The 11366-nt window shown below is 42.0% G+C and overlaps 1 protein-coding gene across 1 annotated transcript in view; it reads left to right on the forward strand.

Moving 5' to 3' along the window:
* The window catches only part of QARS1 (glutaminyl-tRNA synthetase 1), a 135046-nt gene extending 124814 nt beyond the window's left edge, over window positions 1-10232 (forward strand). Inside the window, exons 21-23 of the mRNA XM_068252658.1 lie at window positions 825-952; window positions 7908-7974; window positions 10023-10232. Coding sequence (XP_068108759.1) covers window positions 825-952; window positions 7908-7974; window positions 10023-10217 — 390 coding nt within the window. The 3' untranslated portion in view covers window positions 10218-10232. The remainder of the gene's footprint in view (window positions 1-824; window positions 953-7907; window positions 7975-10022) is intronic.
* The last annotated feature ends 1134 nt before the right edge of the window (window positions 10233-11366 follow it).

Here is an 11366-nt window from a genome sequence, read left to right on the forward strand (position 1 = left end):
CAATTTAAAAAAACATGAGTGCGCAAAACTACAGGTTTTCTGCTAAACAAAAAGCTGAAGTGTGGGAAAATAGTGGCCTGGCTTATTATTCTCAAAGTGTATACAAGATCGTTGCTTAACTCATTTTGGTAAGTTACAGGCAAAATCATGATAATTAATTGAACCTGTTTTTGCACAGAAATCGAGCAGAGATTGAAAGCCAGGGAGGTCAGTCTGATTATCATGACTACAGCCAGACAAATAGCAGGAAGTCTGCACTGAAGGAAAGAAATGGCAAGTCACCCTTGCAGACAGGTTGCCCAGCATGCTGGATGATTATTTTTAGGACTAGCTTCAAATGTCTTAAAATGCTAACCTGATAGGGTAGTGACATTTAGTGGAATGCAGAAAATTATTCAGGATTTTTTTTTTTACTTTTTTTTTATTTTTTTTTATTTTCTTGTTTAAAGCATCAGAAACATTTCCTATGTCTATATAGTGCTGTATAATGTAGGTACCCCCACTCCCAGTGATCCTTAGCCTAGGCTGTTTAGATATGTGGAATTTTCCCAGAGCATTCTGGGAAACCTGGTATATTTTGTAGTGTCTCTGGAACGCATGGTAAACATTCCGCAGAGCTGCTCCTGACAGGACTAAATGTCACCACCTGTTTCAGAATGTAAATCAGGGAAAGGAAAGATTTTACAATGAGCAAACACTGACTAAATCATTTCTAAATTAATGTTTTAAATGTATAAGCAATTGTATTCCTTGTTTTCACTGCAGTTCCTCTTTAATCATCAGTGTGTTTTGCTTCTTCACAACTCCTCCCCTCTGCTCCGCAGGATGCTAACGGGAAGGTCGTGGAGCTGGAGGTCACCTGCGCCAAATCAGACGTGGCTGAGAAACCCAAAGCCTTTATCCATTGGGTGTCCAACCCCCTGGTGTGTGAAGTGCGGCTGTATGACCGCCTGTAAGTGCAGCAACACCATAATCCTTCTACCTCAGTAATCTTGTGCCGTCATGTATTGTAGCATTTCACACTGGGGGTTACAGGAAGGTGTGGAGCGAAAGGTACTTGTAGGAACACAATTACTGTACATCATAAAGAGGTGAAAAGAACAGATTGGGCCTGTTTAAAAAAGGGAAATTTATGCCAGGCGAATTGACCAGTGTGAGTATAGGTACAATTTAACTAGACCAGGGATCTGCAAACTTTGCTCTCCAGCTGTTAAGGAACATCAAGTCCCACAATGCATTTGCCTTTATGAATCATGACTGTGGCTGTCAGACTCCCGCAATGCATTGTGGGAGTTCCTTAAAACAGCTGGAGAGCCAAGTTTGCAGATCACTGAACTAGACCATCTCCTTTAGGCCTTGTTCACCTTACAAATCGCTAGTGCAAGCGCTGGGCGATTTTGGTTAGTGCTTTTTAAAAGCGCTTTTCCCTTTTGTGGACCGATAAAATTTTTTTTACACTTCCTGACATTAGTCAGGAAGTGAACGCTTTGACCTGGAAATTAATAAATACAATGTCTTTATTCATAAAAATCGCTGAGGAAATCGCTTTTTCATGCACACTGCGATTTCCCCATACTTTCTGTTGAATCACAAACACCCAGGAAATGGTGGTTCAGGAGCCGCATTTGCGATTCAATAGCGCATCGCTCTTGTGAGAGCAATCACATTTAGCATCATTGCACTGGCGCTTTTAATCTCCAGTGCTAAAAAAAAAAAAAAAAAAAACACAAAATCGCTCTTAGGGCCATATCCTATTCCAGGTGATGAGGCGAAAGCCTCAGGGATGCTCCCTTTTACCGGGCGATGGGGAGCGAGGTTTACGCTGTGGTGCGGTCCTTCAGCACCACGGCCTCACTCTCAACACATGTGAAAACATGCCGAACATCCGCCGCACACCTTAGAAACCCCTCACATAGCTCTGCCAGGCACCCCTGTCATTATACATACGGCCACCGATCACCTGACGCCTCTCGCCGCAAAATCCGTTGTGTAATTACAGTGTATTTAACGCTGTAATTACTGTCCGCATAGGAGCCTGGGCAAAGCATCTTTGAATCTGCAGCCGGGGCTCCCCATTGGTCCGCTGTCTGAGCCATTTGTTCAAACAGCGGACCAATGGGGAGCCCCGGGTTCAGATTCAAAGATGCTTTGCCCAGGCTCCTATGCTTACAGTGTCACTGTAATTACACAACGGATTTTGCGTCGTGATCAGCGGCGGTATGTATGTTAACGGGTACCTGGCGCAGCTACGTGGAGGGGCTTTTAGGGTGTGCGGCGGCCCAACAGAGAGCTCTGGGGGTCTCCTTATTAAAGGAGACCCCCAGATGCTGCGGTGACTAGGTGCGTTAGCTTAGACCTGCAAAAAGTAGGTCTAAATCAGCTAGCGCTCATGTCTGCTGGGAAGCATCGCTTCCCGGAGGCATGCGAAGGGTAACTGGATACCGTGTAAAGAACTCGCTTGGCGATAATAACTTTATTAGGATTAGGCGATGCCCCCATCGCCTAAATTCAGCAATAGGTAATGGCCCTCAGCGTGAACAAGCCCTTAGGGAGGGATCACAAATTTTTTTTTTTTGGGGGGGGGGGGGGTGTTACGCATGTGGGTTTTTCCCTACAGTAGCCATTGATTTAAACACATGCGCTGTGCAGATTTTGATTTTTTGAATTTTATGATGCTATGCGGAATCACAGATGCCTTCTGAAAAGGCAGCATAGACGATCATTACATGTGCTTTCGCAAGTGTTTGGTACGCAGCAAGACACTGCATACCAAAAACGTGATCTCTGCCTTTGTTGAGAAATTTCCCAGCTGCACTACAAGAGGGTGGCCACTAGAGGGTAGTTCAACCTCACTTTCGTTCTATGTGATGGACAATTCAGCGACAATTCACTGCAGGACCATTGAACATTGAGGCCCCTTTCACACTTAACAATGTGCAGATTTGTGTTTGCTGCACATCTAATGCAAATCAGTGGCCTCGCATTTGATTTTTAGATGCAAATTTTCTGCAGGATAAAAAAAAAATTTCCCCTCACTGGACATGTAATTCGCATACAATGCAAGTCAACCACTTCAGCCCGCGGGTTGTTTTTAACCTTATGGATGAGAGGAATTTTCACATTTCAGCGCTTCTCCCTTTCATTCCCCAACTTTATCACTACTTATCACAACAAAATGATCTATAGCTTGTTTTTTCTGCCACTAATTAGGCTTTCTTTGGGTGGAACATTGTGCTAATTATTTTATGCTAAATGCATTTTAACAGGAGTAAAAATAAAAAAATAAAAATAGGGGAAAAAAAATCATGATTTCTCAGTTTTCATCCATTATAGTTGTAAAATAATGTGATACTGTGGCTAAAAGCCACACATTTTATTTTCCCATTTGTCCCGGTAACTGCAATGTGTAAATGATATCTCTAGTACAATGTATGGTGACAATATTTTATTTGGAAATAAAGGTGCATTTTTCAATTTTACATACTTCACTAATCACATGCCCATAATTCAATAATAATATACCATTTTGATATCCACATTAAAAAAATTTCCTTTTTGTATGTAGGTGTAAATTTACTATTTGGCCACAAGATGTCCTTGTGCAGTACTTGCTATTCATGTACAAGAAGTACACTATAGGAAAGTAATGGTTTTTTACATTGTAACTAGGGATGTGACTCAGGCATCCATTATTGCCTGTGATCACGGTGGCCTGTGGGGAGATTAATAAATGAGAACAATGTTCCCATTCATTAATCTAACGATTGCCGACGGAAGCGGTGGAAATCGAATGGTAGGCAGCGCGACGGCAACAATTGAGAATGATCACAGTTTTTTAACAAACCCGGTGATCATTATTGGTGGACGTGCGGATTGGCTTAGGGGACTTTTGTCCCCTGCCACCAATCCCCCCTGTTGCCGGCAACATTGCAATGGTGGGCTTCTTCCTGCACAATCGCGCGCACAGCCCCCCAAACTGCACAGACGCGAGCCTCACATGGCTGCGGCTGTAGCGGCACTTGCTGCGTCACGTCTGTGCAACTAAAGCGGTTGATGGGAAATGCAAATTTTCGCATTGGAAATGTGGATGTGTAGTTAATGATATAAAAATGTAATGTATATTAGCATCATTAGTATGCGCAGGGAAACAAACTCTTGTGAAAATTGGCATAAAAATACAAGCATAAGAAGATTCGTAACCCTAAAAACACAAATGCGAAAAAACACAGCCAGAAATTGCACAGATAAGTGTGAAGGCTTCTTAACCACTTCAGCCTTCAGTCGTTTTCACTTTATGCATCCGAGCAATGTTCACCTCCCATTCATTAGCCTATAGCTTTATCACTACTTATCAGAATGAACTGATCTATATCTTGTTTTTTCCGCCACCAATTAGGCTTTCTTTGGGTGGTCCATTTTGCTAAGAGCCACTTGACTGTAAATGCATTTTAACAGGAAGAATAAGAGAAAAACGGAAAAAAATTATTTCTCAGTTTTCAGCCATTATAGTTTTAAAATAATACATGCCTCCATAATTAAAACTCGCGTATTGTATTTGCCCATATGTCCCGGTTATTACACCGTTAAAATTATGTCCCTATAACAATGTATGGCGACAATATTTTATTTGGAAATAAAGGTGCATTTTTTCCGTTTTGCATTGATCACTATTTACAAGTTTAAAATAAAAGTATAGAAATATTTCATCTTTACATTGATATTTAAAAAGTTTAGACCCTTAGGTAAATATTTACATGTTTGTTTTTTTATTATTGTAATGTTTTTTGTTTTTTTTTATATTAAACATTTTATTTGGGTATTTTTTGGGAGGGTGGGATGTAAACAGAACTTTTATAATGTAAATGTGTGTTGAGGTGTTTTTTTTTTTTTTTTTACTTTTAGTTGTAGTTTTACTTTTTGGCCACAAGATGGCGGCCATGAGTTTGTTTACATGACGTCACTCTAAGCGTAACATATGCTTAGAGGGACGTATGGGGACGCAACAGCCAGAAAAAGCGGAGCTTCTGAGCGAAGCTGTCGCTTTTTCTGCGGGGAAGAGGAATCAGTGATCGCGTGCACGGCCGCGGGAGCGCGTGGCCACGCACATGGCCTCCTGGGCGTAGCTAGTACGTCCAGGAGGCCAAAGTAGTTAAAGAGGGGTTGTCTGCCACAAAATCAAATTCCATTTACCCACTGCACTGTGTTCATTATGCAGCCTGGAACCTCACCCTGCAGTGCAAGCACTCCAATCTATTCAGAAATGTTTCTGCTGTAATAAGTCTTATCTCAGTCAGCCTGGCTCTATTTTCGCCATCGCCGAGGAGAAGGGAGCTTGTCATCACCCCTCCCACATTCCTGCTCCTCACTGATTGGCTGAGGGCACTTCAGTGTGACACAAGGCTGAAATCTGATCTATGCTGTGCTCACATGTTTTGCAAAGAAAGCTAACTATGACCGTGCAGATTCTAGGAGAAAATAAGAGGAAGGCCTGGAACCCACTAGGAGCGCTTTTCTGAGTGCTTTGTGATTTGAAAGGCTCTTGCTAATTTAATGCTATGGGTGTGATCCCACTGGAGCGATGTGATTTGAAAAAGCTCTTGCTAATGCAATGCTATGGGGGATTTTTATAAAATCACAAGTGCTTAGAAAAGACTTCTAGTGTGTTTAAACCCTAAGGGAGGAAATGACATCAGTACTGGCTTCAGTCAGAGGGAATCAAAATAGCAAATGCCAAGAACAGAATTCTCTGTTTTATAGACTTTAGTGCAAATGGGACGTTTATATAAAAGTCCATTCTTCCAGAATGCAAGCGGACCGCAGGAGCGCATCTACATTTAAACCCTTTAGCTTATGTCATGAAGTGGTTACATTCCGTGAAGAATGATTTGCCGTTTGCTGAGAGGTTTGATTCAGTAATGTTAGGTGACAATGGGGAACCCAGCCTATTTCTGCTTGCTATAGGGAATAATGCTGATTAAAGTGGACCTGAACTCAGAACGTCCTCTCTGCTCTAAAAGATGCTCAACATCATAATAACCTTTAAATAAAAAGCATTTCTTTGTTACAGCTGATACAAATCCTACAATAAATCTGCAGTGTTTCTACTTCCTGATTCATGGAAGCAGACATATTGTTAACATCCAGTGCTTTCAAATGAGCTTATCTGCCATCTCTGCCGTGACTCGGGGAGACATCAAATTACAACTTGTGATTAGACACAAATGAGGGGGAATTAAACAGGCTAAACTCTCAAAATGTATAGGGTGCATTTACTGTTATTTACTGTTAATGCAGGGTGGATTTCTCTGGTATCCTTATGTTCTGTGCAAGGGTTCAGGTCCACTTTAAATTCCCTGATGCTTCTTATACACTTCCTGTGGTGCAGTACACACCCCCTCTGCAGTGTGTCGCAAGGGCAATGTAGGTATATAAAGACTTGCACACTATGGAGACGTAGTGAAAATGACACAAGGCTACCGCAAACTCTGCAGTGCCAACTGCATGGATTATGCCGCAATGCAAGTCTATGGCGATGCAGTAAGTGTAAATGCACCAAACCTCACTGAATGGGGCGGTGCTACGCCCAGTTGGCACACGGGGGAATGGTGTGCCCCGGGCTCTTCTGCTGGCCACGCGGCTCAATATGTGAAACTAGCCTGATTAATTGCAACACTGGTCAAAATTCAATCTTTCACTGCACCTGCAGGGCGCAAAAAATGCAAATTAGGCAACTCTTTGTGCAAAAACAAATGCACATTTTTGACAACAAAGCGATTGTTGAATGATTGTTTAAAGAGACACTGAAGTGAAAAAAAAAATGATATAATGAATTGGTTGTGTACTATGAATAATTACTAGAAGATTAGCAGCAAAGAAAATATTCTCATATTTTTATTTTCAGGTATATAGTTTGTTTTCGAACATTGCATCATTCTATAATATGTGCAGATTACACAACACTCAGCATTCAAAATGATTCTTTCAGAGTAGTCTGTGAACTAATGACCTCTCCTCTGGCAGATAAAAAGAAAACTGTTCACTTACAGTTGAGATAATAAGTCAGAAGACAGCCCTCTCCACGACTTTGAAAGTCGTAGAGATTAATGGCTTTTTTGCATAGAGATAACTGGAGTTTCTTAACTCTTTCTGTACTGGAAACCATTACACTGATGTGTCTGATCTTAATGTTTTATTTCTTAGCTGTGCTACACATACAAATCATAATCATACATTTTTTTTCGCTTCAGTGTCTCTTTAAATGTGAGCGTTATTCCACAGTAGCTAATGATTGTCAATTATACAACGCGCACAATATGCAATTTTATGTTCCAAGAAGTATTGGGGGGGTGTATATATACGTGTACACATCTAGTTCAGATTTTGCAATCTTCATCATATTGGTCCTTTAACCCCTTGAGTCCCAGGTGTTTATATCCCCGTAGTGACCATTTTTTATAATTTGGCACTTCGCAACTTTATTAATTGCTTGGTCATAAATCCTAGCACCCGAATCAATTTCACCTCCTCTTCTTCACACACATAGTTTTCATTTGGTGGTATTTGCTGCTGCTATTTTTAGGGTTTTTTTTGTTTGTTTGTTTTTTTAATTAAAAAAGTCATTTTTTTTTAATAAAAAAACTGAAATTAAAAAAAACAAACCTACAGATTAAAAGAGAAGTTAATTGGCTTCCTTTTAAATGGGCCCTACATTACAATACAAAGGGATTCTACTATACATACTGTACATATATGCCTATGGTAGGGGGATTGCCGTAGATTGTGAGCCCCTCTGAGAGACAGTTAAGTGACAAGACTCTGTACAGCGCTGCGGAAGATGTCAGCGCTATATGAATGCTAGTGAGAGAGTTCCAGTTCCTGGAAACAAATGCATTCTTCTTGTCTTTCAGATTCAAGCACAAAAATCCAGAGGATCCTTCTGAAGTCCCCGGTGGATTCTTGAGTGATGTAAATCCTGTAAGTTCCAAACATGAACGGCCATAGAGCTACAGCTTTAATCGGAATTCTGAATTGGATGAAAATCTGTGCTGCAACAAGCATGCCCGATTAGGGATGATCAATGAGATGCAAATTTAGAGCTGATGCGGCATTGTACAAATTTTCCATGCAGATTTATTGAGCTTGAAAATGAATCGATCCAATCCTGCTGCAGTACAGTTGGTCCATTTTCAAGCTGCATAATTGCACATATAAAATTTGCATAATGCTGCATCAACTTGAAATTATTAGCATCTTCTTGACCATCCCTATTCACGATCAATGACTCAACTGATTTTGGGGGCAAAATCAATCGTATGTATCGATCAGCTGGAAAATATCAGTGCGATGGTAGCAGCGTATAATATTGTGATTACCGACAGACCCCATGACACCCCCCCCCCCCCCAAATGCCTATACATCACTAGATGTATGTGCGCCTCTATAAAGATCAGGTCATCATCCTACAAAAAGACTTTACAACATACATTGTGTGTGTGGCCAATAGCAGATTGCATTCCTCTTACTCAGGGCCCTGACACACCGAAAAGTGTTTTGCGGGCTATTTTTGTTTTTTCAACATCTTGAGGACCACAGGTTTAAACTCCCCCCCCCCCCCCCCCCCACTCCCCAGTGACCAGGCAAATGTTTTTTTCTTGCCACTAATGGAGCTTTTGTTTGGTGGTCTTTGATTGCTGCTGTAATTGTTTTTATTATTAAAAATTTAAAATGGCTTTTTTTTTATTTATTTTTTTTAATAAAAATAGTTTTCTTCTTCTTTTTTCCCCACACCTAAATTGGCCCCATACTACCATGAGGTACACTGCACAATACATGCATAGTCATGTGCCTATGATCGGGATTAGATTGTGAGCCCCTCCGTGGGACAGTTAAGTGACAAGGCAATATACTGTGCAGCATTGCGTCAGATGGCAGAGCTACATAGATTCCATCTGCCCCAACACCGCCCCCCCCCCCCCCACGTATCGCAGGCTGATCACGGAGCTCTGCATTGTTTATTTACAGGCGCTTGTGAGCGAGTTCCCGTCTAATCTCGCGATGACGCCATATACGGCACGACAGAGGAACAAGGGAGCCACTCTGTGGTCGCCATCCTGCGTAAGGTGGTCGCAGAGTGGTTAAAGAACAGCTTCTATTGACTTGCATTAAAACCTTGGCAAAATTTCTGCGATCACGATTTTTTTTTAAATCGCAATTCTGGCTATTATGCTGTGATTTTACTGTAAGTTAATTGCAGCATTTAAAAAAAATGAAAACTATCCACAAAACGCTTTTTGGTGTGCGAGGTCCCTATGTTACTTGAAGAAATGAGTCATTGTAAACCCCCTGCGGCCCCCCCCCCCCCTTCCCAATCCTATTCTGTAACTCGCTCCCGATTGAAAAAGGGATCCATTTTCCGATGAGGACTTCGCAAAATCAATCCCTTTTTCTATCGGAAACGGATCGGACATGTCGGAAATAATCGGCTGATTCCTGCTGAGCGGACTGGAGAATGCATTGTGTGTTCCCAGTGTTAGTTTTATGGGATTCTGCATACTCCCCACCCAATGCTTATTGTCTCAAGCACTAAGGGCCCATTCACATTTGAAAGTAGCAGTTTTGCGTGGAGGATTTTACCGCAATTAGCGCGGTAAAACCACGGACACTCTCGCGATTCCCGACCATCGCGATCAGCACTGTACTGTGATCACCATAGAACACTGCAGGCAACACGTTTTGCGATTGCTGCTAATCGCGAAACGCCCGCAATCGGCGGCAATCGCGGCAGTGAGATCGCTGCTACATAGTTATAATTGTGCTAGCGCTTTAAAAAGCGCTAGCGCTATAACGATTAGCGGGTATCGCCCACTACTCACCCTAGTGTGATTGGGTCCAAAACATGAGGGGAAGATTACCACATAAGGACATAGAGCGAAGGCCTCACTTGTTGTCTCACTGCTGTTGGTCGGCTCCTCGTCGTACTCATCTGATCACCAGTAATGGTATCTTTCTCTTTCATTCTTCAGAACTCTCTGACTGTAAACTCAGACGCCCTGGTGGACCAGTCTGTGAAGAACTGCAAAGTGTTTGATAAATTCCAGTTTGAGAGGCTGGGCTATTTCTCTGTGGATCCAGACACCACTGCGGTGAAGGTCAGTGAGCCGCGGAATATCCTAGTTCCTGTACAGCTGACATCATCTTGTTGTTTCCTGCTACTCTAGTGGCACAACTCAAAGCATGATTAAAGGGGAACTCCTACTGCATTTGTAACTTAAACATTTAAAGCACAACGAAGTCCAAAATTGAACAAGGCAAATTCTAATAGCAATCAGGATAACCGATTGCCTAGCAAGCTCATGGTAAATAGGGAAGATCAATGAGATGAAAATATTTCCGAGTTCATGCAGGATTATGTATATTTTTATGCAAATATATGCAGCTTGAAAATTGACCAATCAGGTCCCACCCAGGTTTAAATTGATTGGTCCATTTTCAAGCTGCATATATTTGCATAAAAATGTACATAAATTTGCAGGAACTCTGAAATATTTGCACTTCATTATTCATCCCTAAGGGCCCTTTTCCACTAGCAGTCGCTAGCGTGCGCGCTGAACGCTAGCGATTGCTGAATCGCAATTACCGGCGATTCCCCGACGTTCGCGGCCGCGATTTTGCTATGCTATGCACTGCATAGCAAAATCGCGGCAATTATCGCTCCGCCGCGCGTTCGCGTTCCCCGCAAAAACGAATCATTCCCATGTTAAAAAGCAAACCGTAGCGATTGTAAAATCGCTAGCGGTTTGCGTTTTTGCGATTCAGCCAGCGCAAACGCGCTGGTGGAAAAGGGCCCTTATGGTGAACCAGAACTCCTAGTAGTGTGTAAGGGGCTAAAAAGGACCAAAAAACCCTTTTACTAAAATGCTATGCAATACAGAAATTTGCCTTCTTAAAACAGAAGGTATTTGTGATTCAGGTTGGAGTGAGCATATGAGGTCTCCCACAATGCATCACTGCTGAATATGCAAATCTTTTGATGTCTCTGCAAGCTAAGCACACCTCCAGAACCGCTGGAATGCAATGATGTATCATCTTGTGAATTGTACTGAGCTACAATAATCCAAAATGCATACAGATCGTTTCAGACTGGTTGGTCCTCATGTGCATGACCGGATCAATGTGGCTCTATGGGGTAGGACTTGAAATACCCAGTTACAGATTACCCAGCAAGCTCATGGTGAACCAGAACTCCTAGGAGTGTGTAAGGGGCTAAAAAGGACCAAAAAGCCCCCTTACCTAAATGCTATGCAAAACAGAAATGTGCCTTCTTAAAACAGAAGGTATTTGCGATTATTCAGGTTGTAGTGAGCATA

Source organism: Hyperolius riggenbachi, chromosome 9, assembly GCF_040937935.1.
Source record: "Hyperolius riggenbachi isolate aHypRig1 chromosome 9, aHypRig1.pri, whole genome shotgun sequence".
NCBI lineage: Eukaryota > Metazoa > Chordata > Amphibia > Anura > Hyperoliidae > Hyperolius > Hyperolius riggenbachi.